Raw genomic sequence first — 18,781 nt, 5'->3', positions numbered from 1 at the left:
GAACACATCGACATCCTGAAGGTGTTGGGCAGTGTTGAAGTCATTCATGTTCTTCCATGTCAATCTGGGAAAACAATTTCTTTATGGAGCTAGCTTTGTTTGAGACTTGTTTGCAGTCTTTATGCTAAGTTAGCTGTTCCTGCCAGTAGCCTTATTATTTACTATACATACATGACTGTGGTATTAAACCTGTCATCTAACTTCAAAAAGAAAGCAGATATGTGTATTTCCCAAATGTCAAACTTTTTCTTTTAAGGCTTCACTTCAGAGACCCCCCTCCCCCAAAAAACAGCCCCAGACTGGAAATACAGAAGCCCAGAAGTGTCCACATACTTGCCATGCAAAATAGATTGTGAATGAAGTTTCGATGTCTGAACATTGGTGTCAGAATATGTCACTCTGTCTTACAGCGTGCATTATAGAAGTGAGAGAGAGTGAGAGGTAAAAGAGGGAGTGTTTAAGTCGCAGCTGTGCTAAATTACCCCACTGTCTAAATCCCCAAACCTCAACTAATCGTCATGGCAACCACATTCCTCCAGAGCTGTAAGCCTGTCGTGGGACTGATAAGTGTTCTGTGTTTTTACATCACTCTGCATTCAATTGAAATAGTTTTGATCTCTTGTTAAGATTGTTGTTAAAATGTATTTAAAAAATCTCCATATTTGGGATTCTGTCTCTGTCCGATACCGAGAGGAGGAGAAGGCCAGGATATAATCAGTAATTGGTTGCATTTAAATTAATATATTAAATATTAGCCCGAAATATGAGCCAGCCAAGCATGATGTGTGTACTATATACAATCACCGGCCACTTTATTTAGGTACACCTGTTCAATTGCTTGTTAACACAAATAGCTAATCAGCCAATCACATGGCAGCAACTCAATGCATTTAGGCATGTAGATGTGGTCAAGACAACTTGCTGAAGTTCAAACTGAGCATCAGAATGGGGGAGAAAGGGGATTTAAGTGACTTTGAACGTGGTGTGACGTCATGAGAGGTTTCCAGAGCAGGTTACCGGTTGGCAGTGACACTGAAGGCGAACAAACAGTCAAAAGATAGGTTTCCAAACAAAACTAGGCTTTATTTTTCCTCGTGGCAAACAAAACACAAGTTGCTTATCCTCTTTTCCTTAAACAACTGTCCCATCGGAGAGTAAAAACTAAGTTCAAATTAACACACTAAATAAATATGGCTTTGAGGTCAACACAACATCAAACTTCCCTTGACGTGGGTTGTCTTTGGCGGCCTGTCTGGTGACTCCGAATCCTCCTGCCATGTGCTTCAGGCTTCCCTGCTCCCCTTAGCTGGTCCCTCATGCTCTCCCTTTGTCCTTCCTCAATCAGGGGTTTAAAACACCTGCAGCTCTCGGCCGTGTGTGGACTTCTGGGGTTTGTAGTGGGATTGGCGGCCATCTTAGAATCATGCCACCCGCCCATATGCTGGAACGTAGTGCCCCCCTACCACCTGTCCCCTGGTGATGCCACACATCCCTCTCCCCGGGCCTGCTGTCCCTGGCAGGGTAAACTAGGATCAAAAGGCATCACGTCGGGACTGGGCATCTGTGTTAGCATGGTGCCATCCTGGCCTGTGGATAACAGAAAAGTTATAAGGCTAAAGGCTTAAGAACCATCTTGTCACTCTGCTATTCGACTCCCTGTTCTTTGCCATCCACTGTAATGGGGCATGATCAGCAACCACCGTGAACCTCCTCCCAAGCAGGTAGTACTTCAATGTTTCCAAGGCCCACTTTATGGCTAAACACTCTCTCTAATGTGGCATAGTTCTTCTCCCTGGGCAACAGTTTCTGACTCAAATAAAGAACTAGAAGAACAACACCGCTCCCAGACCCACCTCAGAGGCGTCTGCCTGAACAGTGAACTCCCCACTGAAGTCCGGGGCTGTGAGGACTGGGTTTGAACACAGGGCGGTCTTCAGGTTGCAAAAGGCCTCCTCTGCTGCTGAGGTCCACTTCACCATCCTGGAGTACTTCTTTGATGTGAGCTCTGTGAGAGGGGCAGCTAACATAGAGAAATCAGGGATGAACCGTTGATAATAATTAGCTAGCCCCAAAAAGGACCTGTTTCTTCATCAGCGGCTTGGGCAAATCCTGAATGGCGGCGAGTTTGGCTTCCTGGGGTTTGACGAGACTCCTGCCAATTGTGTACCCCAAGTAATTTGTCTCACTAAAGGCCAGCTTACACCTCTTGGGGTTTGCAGTCAAGCCTGCTTGCTGAAGCGAGTCCAGCACCTTCTGCACTCGTGGCAGGTAGTTTTCCCAGTCTGGGCTCTGAATGACCACATTATCTAGAAACGCTGCAGTATAGTCTATATGAGGTTTCAATACCTGATCAAGTGCTGGAAGGTGGCAGGAACCCCCGACAACCCCAAAGGGCATCATTCGGTACTGCCAAAGGCCCCCAGAAGTGGCAAAGGCCGTCTTCTCTCTAGATTCGGCCGACAAGGGGACCTGCCAATTCGCCTTCGTAAGATCCAGGGTGCTTATGCTTAACTCATCTACCCGTGGCATGGGATACACCATCAAACTCTGACACTTCATTTACTTTTCTGAAATCATTACAGAATCGGCTTGTCTGCTAAAACCACCGGGCTCAACCAGGCACTATTAGATTCTTCAATCACATTTAGGTCCAACATCTTCCTTAGCTCCTCGTTGATCAGCTGTTTGCGGGCCTCTGGGATCCTGTAGGGTTTTCGGTTTACTACAACTCCCCGGCTGGTTATGCACCTCATGTTCTATCAGGTGGGTGCACCCCGGGACGGAGGAAAACACATCCTGATTAGCCTCCACTAGCTCCTTGACCTGCTGCAGTTGATGAGGGGAGAGATCTGGTCCCAGCTGTACTTGGTCCCAGGCCGGTTCTGGCGGATCTCTGAGGAATAGAGAACTAAACAAGGCCTCTTGGTCGTGCCATTTTTGTAACAGGTTAACAATATAGATTTGCTCAGCTTTCCTCTTCCCCGGTTGCCGCACCTTGTAGTTTACCTCCCCCACCTTTTCTAGTATCTCAAAAGGTCCCTGCCAAGTAGCCAAAAACTTGCATTCCACTGTGGGGACTAACACCAGGACTCTGTCTCCAGGTTGGAACTCTCTATGTTGGGCAGTTCTGTTATACACCCCCCTCTGGTCTCGCTGGGCTTTTTCCAGGTGCTCCCTCACAATGGGGACCACCGCTGATATACGATATACGGTCTCGCATGGCCCCTACATGCTCAATCATTGTGTGGTGGGGACAGGGCTGCTCCTCACAGGTCTCCTTGGCTAGGTCCAGAAGACCTCGGGGCCTGTGGGAGTACAACAACTCAAAGGACGAGAAACCTGTGGAAGCCTGAGGAACCTCTCTTACGGCAAACAGGAGGTATGGAAGCAGTTGGTCCCAGTTTCGTCCATCTTTATCGATGGCTTTCCTTAGCATGGCCTTGAGAGTCTTTTTAAATCGTTCCACCAACCCGTCTGTCTGGGGATGGTACACAGAGGTTCTCACCTGTTTCACTTGCAACAGAGCACACAACTCCCTGGTAACCCTGGACATAAAAGAAGTCCCCTGATCTGTCACTTTGGGATCCCCACCCGGCTACCGAAGAGAAAAAGTTCTTTTGCAATCTGGTTTGGCATTGGCTTTCCTTAAAGGTACAGCTTCTGGGTACCGGGTGGCGGAGTCTACCATGACCAAGATGTACTGATGCTCTCTGGCGCTGGGAGGGGGCAAACAATGTCTAGCCCCACCCATTCAAAGGGAGTTTCTATAGTGGGTAAAGGGACCAAGGGATTCCTTTAAGTAGGTCTGGGGGCGGTGATCTGACAATCCGGTTTAACTTCAGCAGTAGTTCTCTTTGTGGACTCCTGGCCAAAAGAACCTCTTTAACACTCTTTCGTTTGTTTTTTCTACCTCCAGGTGAGCTCCCATTAAGTGAGTGTGGGCTAACTGCAGGAACGTAGTCCGATGAGGCTGAGGCACAAGGAGTTGCTCAGTGATCTTATCCTGGCTCTTAACAATCTGATACAGGAGGCTGTATTTTATAGAAAAATGGGGATAAGAGGGTGTTAACCTCGTTCCTACCAGGGTTCCCTCTATGACATTTTTCAAGACATTACTCAGGGTGGGATCCTGTAACTGAGCTGTGCCGTACTGACCTTTGAGAGGCTGCAGGGTTCTCGGGCCGACAACATCCTCTTCACTGGGGCCTGTCGAGGGTTAACGTAAACTTCTGGCTCTCCCTGCCCCCAGTCAGATCCACTGGAGTCCACTGCAAAATCTTGAGCTACAACAGGTTTGGCAGAGCAGGGTTTAGCAAGCTTAGCCCAGAATTCACTGTCTTTACCCACCTTGGGAAGGCACCGTCAGGGTTCTCGGCAGCATCTCTGTTGGGCTTCTCTCCAAAACATTGGAAACGCTGGGCAGACCCGACCGATCAGGACTGGAACCGGAAGGGTCTTGACAACTCCCACCTCCACAGTAAAGGCCCCCTTTGTTGTAGTTAACTTCACCACCACCGTGGGATACTCTCGGGTGTCTCTGTGGACACAAACCACAGGGATGGAATGGTTTTGAGCTCGGGGTGGCGCCTCCAACACAGCCTCATGTACCAGGGTATGGGAACTGCCGGAATCCAGTAACGCTTCCACATCCCGCTGGTTTATCATCACTGGGCAGGTTGGCCTTTGGTCCTCCCGTTCCCCCAGGAAAGCAGCAAAATGCACCTGGGGGCTGCTAGCAGACTCCGCGGTGGGCATCGGCTCATCAGACTTCTCGCACTGCCATGAGATGTGACCCAACTCACCACAGCGGAAGCACTGGCTCAACTCTGTGTTTGGAAAACCCTGGAACTGTGTGGGCCGTCTATTTCCCCGTGGGTAGGAACGGGGCGGAGCGTTGACCATAAGGGAAGAATTTGGGGGAGGCCCCTTGGAACTAACTGGGACCAAGGCGACAGGCTCCTTGCGGGTGGGTATCTCTGAAGCCGCCTGGTACTGTTCCACTGCTTCCACTAACTCCGTAGCTGAAGTCACTTTCTGCTGACTCTTTTTTGCTTCATAGCATCTATCTATCTATCTATCTATTGAGATACGCATATATATCCCTCTCTATATATATGTATATACTATTCTCTTTATTGAGTTAGATGAGAAGATTTATACTACTCTTATGCTTGTATTCTAAATATGAAGCTACAGCCAGCGGGTGGTTAGTGTGGCTTAGCATAAAGATTGAAACAGGGGAAACAGCTAGGGCTGTTCAGACTATGCACACTTTCTGGGGTTTGCTGAAAGGCATTCTGGGAGATTTAAGGTAGAAAGGCAGGTTGGGTGAAAGTGGAAAAATGCAGTTGATGTCACAAACTGATGATATCTGACAGGAGGAAATATGTTCTTTAAGTTGACATCACAATCCCACAATCCCACTGGAGCTTTAAAGTGCAGCTGTAGTGCCGGAATGAACTGTGTAAAGCTGCATGCGTGACTGTGCAAAATGCTCCAAATGGAAAGCACCATGTGTCTGCATAAACTGACATTCACTAACTCACTGAAACATAATGCTGTGGGTGATTACTTACCCTACTCGTGGCCCTGTGCAGGTCAGAGTAGCTGTAAGCTCACAGTGATGAAAAGTATAGGAAACAAGTGGGGGTTCCTGTGGATGTGGGAGAGTCTGCAGTGCATTTATGGTGATGTATTGACTAGTGTGTTGAACATGAACACAAGCATCCTAGAAGATCTGTGTGTTTTGAGAAATGTGCTTACCTGAGTTTTACTGCTCATAGTTTAGTTTGCATGTTTTCTCTCAGGTAAAAAGGTTTCTGTGTCAGAAATATCCACATTGTTTAAAGGAACTTTCATGAACTACCAATTTCTGGTGTTTCTGATGCATGCAATGCTTTTATTCTTCTGCTATGGAGAAGAATAGAAAGAAATCTCCTAGCACAATCAGTATATGCAAAAATATAAAGAGAAAATAAACTAGACAGTATGTCAAACACAGTCTCTGTAATTGCGTTTTGTAATTACTGCAAGACTGAAGCATATAACCTTGTGTGTTATTATTTGTCAGTAACAGTATTTAGAGAATGGTGTTTGATCAGTCTCTCTGAAGGTAGTAAAGTATCTGTTGAAGACTGTTAAAGGTTCAGTGTGTAAGTTTTAGTGACATCTAGTGGTGAGGGTTGCAAATCCAAGCAAGTAGTATAGCTACGGTGCCTGAGACAGGACGAAGATGTCATCTATGAGATAACAGAGAGTTGCCAGTCAAGAAATCAGGTTTCTTTGGATATGTATATTAAGAAATGATATTTACTTAATTATTCAGTAAAACCATATGTTTTTTGAATACTATTGTTACTTGTTCATTAAACAACAGCCATATCAAGAAATGAAGTGCTACATGATGTCTCATACTCCTGTAATACAGTATTTGGGAAGGTTGGCTCATCTGGACTAATATACCAAAGTAAATGAAGTCTCAAAAACTAGTACATCTAGTGCATCAAGTATGACCACTGACCTCACTGTTTCTGTACCGCAGTCCACTATAAACCACATAATAAATAAAGTTTACAAAGGTATTGGCTGGTGAGGATCAAAGCTCCTCCCACTTTGCTTAATTAGATAAGCATGCTAATCTTACCAAAATGTCTTTTTTATTTTTTTAAAATACAACAGAAACACAAAGTAGTACTGACAGCCATAATTTCAGCTTGTGGTAAAATGGTGCAACGTTTTTAATGGGTATTTAGTAGGGCTCACTCTAAATAGTCGAAGTGTCGATGCTACAATGGGCGGAGCCTGATTCGACTGTCAATCTCACAGTCGAAGCTTCGCAGCGAAACAAGGATCATGCCATTTATACGAAATTGGGGTGCTCAACGTCTGACTTTGCATTGATCTACCAGTTTTCTCCCTATTACAATACACATTTCAACGTTTAATGCTGTAAATAAACATGTAGAAAGAAAAAAAAACTTCCAATAAATGTTTTTAAAGTGTGTGAATAAATACAAAATTGTAACCCTAACCCTGGGTTGTCAGTGCACATGTGTAGGTGTAGCATGTATGTGTGTAGTGGCAGGAAGAAAACTTGCTGAAGAGACAGAGCCACAGCTTCACCAGTGTCGTGCCAAGTTGCCTGCACCTCGCGGGACTTGTGGGTAATTTATCACCGTTGATGAACCACACAAACAATATTATATTGTTTTTAAACAGCCGCTACTAGAAATACGCCCGCGAGGTGCATGCAGTTGTGGGCAGCATGGCAAAAACTCTGCACAAGACCGGTGAATGGCGAGAGAGAGAGAGAGAGAAAGAGAGAGAGAGAGCAACAATAAGCGCAGTAAAAGTTTAGCTGGCTGATCTGAGCTTAGATACTGGAAGATACCGTTTTATTGCCAATTAGTGATCAGCTGATTGTCTCATGAACATAACAAAACCAAAACAGAGCGCTGGAGAGAGAGAGTAACTACATGAAATTAATCCAACTACATATCTCACACCACAAGCCAAAGTCAGGTCTGGAGAATAAACCAATCCAGCTCATTTTACATGATTTGTCTACCAGGGCAGTAAAAGTTTAGCTGGCTGATGGTTCCATGCTCTAAGCTAACCTTACGGTTTTATTGCCAATTAATGTTACTGATCAGCTGATTGTCTTGCTAAGGTAACCAGCAAAGCGAAACCACAGGCTGGAGAATAACAAGGCGACATGAAATTAATGCAACTAAATATTTCACACCACTGACAGGAAACACCTCACAACTCTCATTATGGCCAGCTTCAAGCTAAAGTTATCAAACAACAGCTTTCATTTGCATCGCTAAAGTCTGACAAACTTAAGTTAATTCCCTGTCCAGCAGAAAACAGACAACTCAGATAACAGACAACTTCAGCACCGCTTTGAAAACATCTGTCCCACATTATAGCCTTCCATCTGGGAAAATCCACAACTTCCGTGATTTCTGCCGTCAGCTATTTGTATCTGTCCGACTCCTCTGGCTTCATGGTATATCTTCTTCTATGTATGTATTCAATGTAGTGACGGGCGTCTACACTGCCGGAATTATACAAGCGTGCCGAATTTTTCATGCCTGTCGAGAATTGCATGACTATGCATTAAAGTTCTGCTTTTAAACGCTATACTATTCTTTGTGGGGTTCATCAATAGTGATAAATGATCAGTAGGCCTATATATTTTATGAACGTTAAGAATCGTTAATATATATTATTACACTTACTAAGATTCAGCAAAAACGTGGTATTAATCGCGTTCAAACAATGTGAACAGCAAAGTGTCCTAAAAGGACCTTAATAAGTGAATGCATAATTCGGCAAAACGAAACAGATGTTGTAGGCTACCTGCCGAAAGAGAGATTTTAAAATGGGTCGCCAAATTTACTTGGGCGGCTATTAATCTACCTGGGTGGCCCGCCCAAGTAAAGCCTATGTTTGGGAAACACTGGGTTCTAGGGTCTTTATACACCACTGAAAACATATTTATGGATATTATATTGCATTTCTGTCACTAGATCCTCAGAAATATTACACACTGAACCTTTAAACTGTTATCAAACCGGTGCAAATATGTAATTGTTGCTGCATGAAAAACAGTTCCTATTGGCAAATAATTGTTTGATTGATGATCCATTCAAACATCAGGTACGCATTACTTAGTCATATGATTTGTACTGTCTCATAACCGATTCTGCAAAAAGGAGCAATTTAAATGGGGCAGATTGGAAGATTATTTATTTATTTATTTATTATCAGATTAAATTATCATTTATATTATTTATTATTCATTTATTGCTGATATGTCACAGATAATAGGGATACAATCAACTTAACTCTGCATTTAGACAAGTAAAGTATAAAGCATTCACCTTCAAAAAGACGAGTCAAGATTCATGGGATCTGTTAAGAGGCTTTGAAGGAAAGCATTATTTTGTCTTTGTGGATATCTGAGCCAAAACACTTTGCACTGTCTCTGACAGCTGGCTTCCACAAACTCCCCAATCATCCAATCTGTTTCTGAAACTGGAGAATAAGCTGCTCGTTTTACTCGGACCTGTCCAGTGTCCCGCAGAATACATTTAGCACATATGTTGACAACAGTAGCGGCATTGGATGAATGCACAAATTATCAAGATTTGGCAGTTTCCAAACCTCCAAATGTCATGTCGCCTGGGTGTGGGAGGTCTGAGGGCTGGAATGTGTGACAGCTGGATGTCCTAGCTTGGCAAATGAGGTGGGTAGCTGGATGATGGGGGTACACAGGGCCGTGTGGAGGAGGAGGCAGCCTGGGAGAAGAGGGGCATGTCGGTGGGGGAATTCCTCTCTCCCTCGCCCATCTGTGAGAAGCTGGAAGTGGTACATTTTAGGATTTTCTCAGATGAGGCAATGGAGTCGTTCCCCTGGGAGTGGAGCTTAAGACATCCAATCATATACGCCCTGCAGGCCTGCTGACTTTCTCAGCTGCTGTGTATCAGTCATTCCTCACGCTGCTGCGGCTCTCAAACAAAGTATATACATCACAAAGCAACAGAAATGTGAGTTTGTAGTACTTGTGATGGATTTTTCCACTCTTTGAAACAAGGCAATAAATCAGACAGACATGTCAGTATTGTATAACTTAACACCACATTTTTTCCGAAGCCCTCTTTTCCTTGAAATGAAACCATTTGTCTTCTGATGTAGGTCAGTCTCAACATTAGCCCAGTATTCCCTCAGTGTCACATTAACCTGTCAGCTGCTGTGTCCATTATTTTAGTTGTTTCCGACCGTTGTTATCTTGTAGGCCCTTAAAATGAAGCCAGGTGGACTTGTAACCCCTCAACTCAGGTACATTTTAATGGCCTGAAGTTGTAAAACTTTATAGCATTTCACAAGAAAAATACAAAGATGACAGAGAAGTCCAAACGAAACTCATAATTTTGTGTATTTGCTACCCTGAAATTCATGTAGTGACCCCTTAGATTCATCTTGCAACCTATTGTGGGATCCTGACTCCGGGTCCGGAACCACAGCTCTACTTTTCCCATTAAGTTTGATTATCAGTTCTGCCAACCGCACCAATGAAATCCAACCTCTCTGTCTGGAATATATAGGCCTAACATTGCTGCATTAATCTATCTGTAATGGCTTTTTGGGTTCTGAAGTACAGCTCTCTGTTTCTTGAAACGTTCCCTATGGTTTTATTCCAAAATGAATGCCCATTGATACGGAACTAACCTGTAACCTGTAAAACCACAACTTGTCGTTTTTACATTTCTGTTTGTGTTCAAAATGTATTAGAGGTGTGAGGAATATTTTTCTTTACTTTGGACAGAGCCTGCCTACCTTGTTTATGCTGATCTATGCATGCCTGAAAGGAGCTTACGACTGCATTCTTTGCTTTTAAGAGCACTTATTAAGTCCCTACCCACTGGCTGGTCTAATTGATGCAGTAAAAAAAGTCAAAATTGTATGAAATGACACTGCTTGTTGTATCGCTGCTTGGTTTAAAAAAAAAAAACCTACAGCAAATGTCTTACTGATCCTTAAATACTTTCTGATGAGCAGGCTGCAGTTTGCATTTTGCTCTTCTGAACTTAAGATTCCTGCCCATTTCGCTATGCATGATAACTAGGAATTTAGACTCTGAGCACAATGTGAACTAAACCTGTTTATTATGGCCTATATATATTTAAAAACTCCATATTTTACTGAGGTTATTTCCATGCAGGACGGGTGTGTCATTGTGACTACGCAAATGATTGCATGCTTTTTCTTCATGCTGAAGAAAAGGTCTGTGGTGACCCACTCAGGGGAGGAGTTTTAGTGTGTTAGGGCAACTTTAAGTAACCAATGACTTCCATCATCAGTGTAGCAACAAGCCTGCCTCCATACTCTGAGTCTCCCTTTGTCCATGTAAGTGCTTTTTCATGAGTTTGCAGCAGCCATGCACTGGGAGATCTAGAGGGAGGGTCTCTGAGTGAGAGCAGAGTTTGTATGTCTCTGTTTTCATTCAGTGGATGCTCAGTGGCCCTTGAACAGCTTGGATTTAACTGTTGACCAGCTAGCTAACAGGTGGCGTTTGGAGAAACAGTGAGAGCACTGTGTGGAGTGCTGCTACATGCTGAGACACTTGGAGGACTGTTGCAGGAACCAGCAGCATGTTGAGGATCCAATTGTGGTTGCTTGTCCTGGTTCTCTGTGCTGGGAGCTTAGAGGCCTGGTGGTGGGTCAAATCAGAAACCCCCACAGAGACTCCAATGGAGACAACTCCAGCAGGAACAACAAGTGCCACCATGACAGCCAATGCCACAAAGAGAAAGGAAGAGCAGGAGGATGACGATTTATCCGGGGTTGGGGATGAAATCATCAACGTTGCCACAGTAATCCGTAAGTTTGTTGAGGCGTGGGACGCGACCCCGACCGTCAGGACTACTAACGGAGGCCTAACAGAGAAGGTGGAAAGCGCTAACCCTAACATGGCGGGTAATACAAACAGGTTCAGAGGGGAGAGGGTGGAGGGGGGTTCTCTTGTTGGGTTAGGGGATGGGTTTGGGTCAGATGTAGAATCAGTGACGTTATGGAAAGGTGATAAAGACCTGCCTAGCAATTTAACCATGATTACAGGTGATGTTTCTAAAATCAACGGGACTGTTGAGGGTACCCCCCCTGATAGTCACATCAATGGTTCTGACCCATTTTGTCTCCCTGTGCCTTCTGATTGGTCCATTAGCTCTGGCAAATGGCCAAAATCTTTCACTCTGCCCAACTTTTTTTTTTTTCTTTTTTTCAACCACACGTCTGTGGAGGAGGTGGGGGATGTCCTACAGGAGTGGGCGTGGCTCGCGAGGGCAGGGTGTCACTATGGCACAGAGTGGTTCCTCTGCCTCCTGCTGGCCCCCAGGTGCCTTTCACCCACCGCACCCCTGCACCTGCCCTGTCGCAGCTTCTGCCAGGTGCTGCAGGCCAGCTGCTGGGCATCTCTGGGAAATGGGCATGTCCCTGTGGAGTGTCATCTCCTCCCTGAAAGAGTGCAGGAGCCCGGGCGTCCTGCATGCGTGTCAGTTAGTAACTGGAAGGTAACCCCAGCGGGTTAGAATGTATCCTGTTTGGAGATACATTTTGAATCCGATGTCACCTCACATTTTGTCGATGTTTAAGCGTTAGTCTGTGTCTGTTTGTGTTTGTTGGCTTTGGTATCATGCACATCATTGCTGTTTCAGACGTCTTTGCCTATCTAATGATTGATTTTGCATCTTTTAGCTATTTTTAATGCAATCACAAGTACTTTACATTACAGCGGACCATTTTTCAAACCACGTCGCCGTGTTTTTAAATGTTTGAATTGCATTTTTTAATCCTTCCACGCTAAATTTGGCACATTTGCAGGGACTTCAGTTAAGAGCACTTTTAACATTTAACATTAACATTAACCATATAGAAACTAGAGCAGGCAGAGCCAGGTATATTGTCTTTTTTTTATTCCACACATTCTTTCTACTTTTTAAAGAGGTGGTATTATGGTTTTTGGCTTTTTCCCTCTCCTTTATTGAGTTATATATCTTTTTTGTGCATGTACTAGGTTTGCAATGTGAAAAAGCCCAAAGTCCACCCCAAAGGGAGTTCCCATCTCCCACAGAAAACACTGCTCTGAACTGCCTGAAAACAGCTCGTTTGTAGTCCAGCCTTTACTTCCCTTTCTTGTGACGTCACAATGGAAATATGTGTCATTATGCTCGCTCCACTTGCTAGTCCGACACGCCCTCAAAAACACCGGTGGAAAAACACTGAGCTGCAGCACACCTCTCCTCTCCCTTCCAAACACTAGCTACCCTCCAAGCAGTCAATGGACATGAAGTTGTTACCTGTTCTGGTACAACCCCTAAAAAGGATTTTGAACCTGAAAATGAGCGTAATACCACCTCTTTAAAACCTGGTGTCTACATTACCCACAATTTCACGACTTCTGACAGGTCAGGTGGAGATTCAGTAGTGTTATGCTAGTAGTAGCTAATGTAGTCAGGAGCTTCTAGCCTGCAGTAGAGATGAGGAGCGGGCTGCAGAGGTCTGTAAACTCACTCCTTTTCATTCTTTTCTTTTTCAAACTTGTTGTCTCATCACTTGAGGACATTCATCAGGTTTTAGCTTTCATTGCATTGAGTGGTTCCTAATAATGCAAAGTATGAATAATTTGCAATTAACAGGTTAAAACATGCAAAATCACTGGTATGGTCATTGCAGTCATTGTTGCTACTGTTGTCACTGGACATGTCCAGAGCAGGTTGTTTCGCATGAATGCATGACGCAACCCCTGAGTTCACTTCACTGTCCCAGGCTGCATGCCACCTTCATGTGATTGTCTTGTCAACTGCACAGTGCAGAACTGCATCTGCAAAAGCCACGTTTTTTTGTGTGATAAGTCAGCAATGGTTAGCAACAGCAACATCCCAGGTTCTTTGAAGCCTTTTCTTGGTTACAACTTTTATTTATGTTGTATTTGAACAAAAGTTATGGTAGGTTTATTGTAAAGACCAATTGCATTAAACACATAAATACACTTCCTATAGTGAGTCAAGGGGTTCCCAATCCATTTATATTAAGAAAGGCATAGGGAATACCTATGATATATAAAGTTAAAAAGCCTTTCCCTGAGTATTAACCTTAAAGACAGGAAACGCTCCAGAGGCTCACGTCCAGCCTATTAGTGGCCTCATAAATTGTGCAGTATGGAGCCTTCTTCAGGGGAGGGTTGTTGCTGCATAGACTCTTTTCTCAGGGGTTAACAGTATGAACTTTGCTACATAAACCATATTTTATCATATGATTCCCACAGGAAAAGGTTTAATTGACACATAGTGTTGTTATTTTCCATGTTCCACAAGTAGGATTCTTGTTTGGATAACTTTTAAACTCAGACATAAAGTATAATACTATAATTTGGAAAGCTGTAAAACACAGAGATGTGATACTCATATCTATATATTTATCTATATACTGTATATACAGTCATTTATGTGGTGCAGAATTCAAGATGTGGTTCTTCCTAAATGCACACGTTTTAAATTATGCTGCTGGACTTGCAGTACAGACTGTCTCAACTGTTGTTCCAAACACCTGCATTGGCTTCCTCATTCATTATTAAACCATACTAAAATAGAAAGAAAGAAAAAGAACTAACTTTACTCACATGGTTTATGTTTTTAAGGACATCCAAGAATTTTAAGGAATCCAGGGTAGATGTATTAGGTCTATGTATTGCATATCATTGTTATTCATTTAGGTTTTGATTGTAATAGTCTTTATGCTCTGTTCTCTTGGTGGTGATTTCCTACATTCAGCAGAAGTCTGGTGGAGCAATAATCCATCTATCGCTCCCATCACATCCTACTCCTTGCATGCTGGTCACGCATTTCTGTCCTGGGTTATCTACTTGTCATCATATTTTACATTTTCAGCTGCAGAGTGGAATTTTGTGTGGATTTAGAGGCGGGTGGTGTTTTTTAGCTTACAGAGTCACAGAGAAGGAAACAATTGGGCCATCTGTGGTGGGGAGGATGGGCTGTGGATGGCATTTATGATCGCTGCTGTGGGTGGGAAAATGGCCTCCTCCTGAAAAAAAGAGTGCTCGGTTTGGAAGAAAGGGCAACGGTGTTGCAGTAAGAAACAAGAGAGCCTTGTGACTGGGATGAGACGGGGCGGCTCGAAGTCTGTGCCACAGGTCAGAGGGCACGGCCAGTCGCCTACCCTCTCAAACCAGTAACACTTAAGTGTTTGGCCAACCATTAGAAGATGAGCAGGCACAGAGAGTAGGGCAAAAGTGTGAGAGAGGCTTTTATACTAGCAGAGAATTACCAGCTCTTTCAGGGAAAGTGGTTCACAGTCAGTGCACAGTATTCTTTAAAAACAGTTTAATCATTTTAAACTGTATCTTAGGGCAATTTACAATTATATATCATTAACCTAAGTCCTTCCCATTTTCCTGAGAAAATTTTTTTTTTTGACTTAGTGGTGAGCTGGTTGTGCCTCTTGATGGCACAGCAACAAAGGTGGAAAACAGTATGAGAGAAAACAAAAGCAAAGCTTGAAGGAAACATTCACCAATTATACACATAAAAGTCAGTTCACCACTTTCACTACTTTCCTGCCCCCACTACTGTAGTGCGAGTGTTAGATAAGAACCTTGAATCCACTCTTAAATCTGTCCAATGAAAAAAACGCTACTGCCAGCAGCTGATAACTTAGCAACACAAGGCTGAAAACAGGGGAAACAGCTAACCCTGTTTTCTAGCCTTTATGCTAAGCTAACTGGGTGCTGGCTCTTGCTTCATAGTTAACATGAGAGTGGTATCAATCTTCTTATCTGACCCGCCTGCTGAAAAACAGCTAATAAGCACCTACCTGTTTCTTTATTAAGGAGACACAATCACATGGCTTTGTGTTCTTGGAGCTTGACCGATATTAGAGACTAAAGTCAGGACTTCTCGGCCTCTACTTCATTCATTGTAAATGCAATTCTGTGCAATACTGGATTGCTGTATTGCCTCTTTAACACACAGCAGGCTTAAACAAAGTCAGTTGTGGCGATGCGTTTCATCAATGACAAAGAGGATAAATGATCAAGATAGTTATCAGTAGCCGCAGTACACAAATCAATGGTACCTGTTGCAAGTCACATTTCTCCACACTGCCTAAATTCTTCACACAGTTACAACATTTCATTTGGACTACTGCCAAACTGACTATTTCAAATCTTAAACCCCCAGCTGATCTGTCTTCTGAACTCAAACAATCTCTCACTGATCCTCTATCAGTCAACTTTAATTTTCTCTCAGCTTATTCAAACATGGATTAAGGTCCAACCGTGGAGGCTGGAGACATCACAGCTGTGTCACCTCCTTTTAAAGTGATAACTGCCTCGCTGCTTCTCAGATGTGTGGAGTCAAGTTGGTTCGGTCCCAAGAGGGTAGAACCGCAGGTGGGGGTGTAAGGGTTGAACCCACTAGTTTAATTGGCACTTGTTGGTTGTGAGTTGAACATCTCTCATTCCCTAAAGAGACACTCAGGACTTCAAGGCTAAAGCTTTTTGTTTCTTAACTTGGTGGAGAAACGGACGCAATACCCTCAGATTCCTTATAGTGTATCATTAGAGCTTTAAATTAGTTAGGTTAGGTATTGCATTACTTACCAAATAAGGGCTTTCAGATCGAGGTACCGTAAGGTTGAGTCATACTTTGATAATGCTGTAATGTTCTTTAATTGTTTGCATACAACAAACGTATAGCAGCAGGATTGCTCACACAGAATAGAAGTCGGACATTGTTTTTGCATAGGTTGCAATGGGCCTGAAAGAGAAGTTAATTTTAGTTTCTTCAAAGAGTCCTCCCCCAAAAATGGCAATACTGCAACACTAATACCAATAGCAGTCCGATACTTAGTCTTTCCTGTTGTTAATGAGCAATCCCTACACCACTTTCATCTTTCTGGCATTGTTTTGTAATGCTAGATGATGTAAGATCAGTATTATATATGGCATCTATGTTGCAGGTCAGTACATGAGTCTATCCAGTCTGCTCTCAGATTTAGTAATCCCATAGAGCACATCATATATAATAAGTAAAACTCAGTGTTATTTGTTTGTACAGATGTGGAACGGCCAATGTGGAGATAAAATGTTGGTTTGGCAGTACAGTATGCAGCAAGGCTTTAGCTGGTCATAATTTGAACCATATAAAGGTTCATCCAGCATAAGAAATGCCATCATTTTCTTTGAATGATGCTTCTGCAAGTTTGTGGTGTTGAAGGTTCAAACACTGATTCTGCCTCTTAAGTAAAACACTCTTATACATACATATATACTGGCGTGGCCACTGGATGTGTTTCTACTCCACTTCCAAGTTTGCTCAGTGTGGTCATACAAGTATTTACATGCAAACCTGGCTCCTCGAAATTCCCTTTATATGCTATGAATTTGCAACAGCAAATGTCTTTTGTAAGAAACCGCCCAGATTCTGTTTTTTTAATCAACATAATAAGGAATTTTGGTAATTAAGATAATCTGGCAAAATGTTCACTGACCATGCATTTAATTTGTTTTCTGCCAAAATTGTGGCTGGGTTTCACACGGAAAAAGTCTGCAGTGGCTTTGAGCGTAAGACAGCGTTTTGACTTTATTAACATGTAACTATAACCACAATCTTTCCCTAGCCTTAACCAAAGCACTTCTGTTGCCTAAACAGGACTCTGGATTTAAAAAGCCCGGGCTCTAGTGTCAAAGTCAACCACCCAACCACCTCCTTATGCTCCATATATGTAATGTTTCAGAACAAAAGCGTTGCCTGGGAACATCTTTCACCACAATGTAAGACAAAGTAGAAATATCAATGTAATTTGTGGAGTCAGCGTCACATATGTACTTTTCATAGCTTGTATAATGCATATAATATCAAGCAGATGTTCATTTGGAATTTTTTGAGACTCAAAGGACTCTTTATGTTTCCTAATCCCCAGGGACACTTCTTCTTACCCCTGGGGCGGGACTTTACACACCTAAACTCCTGGAGGAGTCCATCAGTCCCAGCATGACATTTCAGACTGTTTTAACTGGCATGTCTTGTCCATGCTTGCTTTTGGGACTGGTCCTGTCTGTGTGCTTCATCCTATTAGAGTCCCTCATAGTCCACTTTCCCATGGACATCTGACATGCATTTCCTTCCCCTGCCTCTATTTGTCTCTCTGTCTGTGTCTCTATTCACTGGCAATATATATAATTTTTCTTCACAAAGTAAAACAGGCATTACATTTCTCTGGGGTTAAATGTTGGAAAATCCTCCATAACAGAATACAGGAGGTCATTTTTTTATTTGCCAATGCCTTCAGGGCTGTGAAACGTTACTGTATGTTGTTCTTCCTCACAATGGGTCCTGTTAGCATAAAAGCAAAGAAAGCATGTAGGCAATGGACCTGCAAACCATGAAATAAAAAAGGCCAAAAGTAAGTTGACAAGTGTCTACATACTTATATGTAGAGGTGTGTATGTGATTGTAATAGCTACATTTTAAGAATAGCAATGTAGAAGTAAGACTGGGTAAGTGTCAATAATATCATCTGTGATCAAGCTTAAAGGAAAAGTTCCAGTCACACCACAGTTTTCACAGTCATACCAGTAACATTGCGGTTACAAGACCATTAATTACACACATTTTTCCTATTTCTTTATCAGAGTTGCAATCTCAGTCTCAGGCTCTGACTTTATTTATGTCTTTTCCTGTGGACCAAAATGCAAAGTAAGCGTGGGACATGAACCAGTAGGTTTTAAACCCCCACAAGAGGGGTCACGAGACAATTAACAGGAAGAGGAGGGTCTTTCTGTTACACAAAAATTATGTTTATTTTGTCACACTTTCCTCTAATCTTTACCTTTTTTCTAGCAAATGTCTGGATGATTTTACTCAGGCTAATCTTAAAATAAAGTTCATCACTTTTTAATTTAACTGAACGCAGCTGATGATGAAAGGTCTCAAGTAGACATCGGTTTTAGGGATCTTTTAGCAAACAGGTTGGGATCCACTGACAAGTGACAAGTTCCCCTTCGAGGGAACTCAAACTGCATCGGTGACGACACTATGGGAACGCCTCTGGGCATGGCAGGGCTGAAATCATGAATGAAACTACTCCAATCCTATTGGTGTTGCTAGAACGGTAGCGTGTGACGGCGTAAATGGAGGCGTATATAAGCACGCCGGCACACCGGACACATTAGCTTTTTTCTATTCAGCAGGCACTC

At 43.1% G+C, this 18,781-nt stretch overlaps 1 protein-coding gene across 4 annotated transcripts in view; it reads left to right on the top strand.

Annotated features, from left to right (window-relative positions):
- The window catches only part of LOC119905336 (collagen alpha-1(XVIII) chain-like), an 84,360-nt gene that overhangs the window by 18,027 nt on the left and 47,552 nt on the right, over nucleotides 1-18,781 (top strand). For 2 of the 4 annotated variants that reach the window (XM_038722273.1, XM_038722253.1), the window contains exon 1: nucleotides 10,911-11,484. The exons of 1 other annotated variant lie outside the window; for it this stretch is intronic. In XM_038722273.1, coding sequence (XP_038578201.1) covers nucleotides 11,160-11,484 — 325 coding nt within the window. In that variant the 5' untranslated portion in view covers nucleotides 10,911-11,159. Of the gene's footprint in view, nucleotides 1-10,910; nucleotides 11,485-18,781 lie in introns of those variants that run through there. One more of the 4 variants, XM_038722263.1, reaches the window with a different exon arrangement.

Source organism: Micropterus salmoides, unplaced genomic scaffold, assembly GCF_014851395.1.
Source record: "Micropterus salmoides isolate LMB-PRFRI ecotype aquatic unplaced genomic scaffold, ASM1485139v1 Ms_hic_scaffold_1, whole genome shotgun sequence".
NCBI lineage: Eukaryota > Metazoa > Chordata > Actinopteri > Centrarchiformes > Centrarchidae > Micropterus > Micropterus salmoides.
The sequence above is the reverse complement of the archived record's forward strand: the minus strand, read 5'-3'. Positions and strand labels throughout refer to the sequence as shown.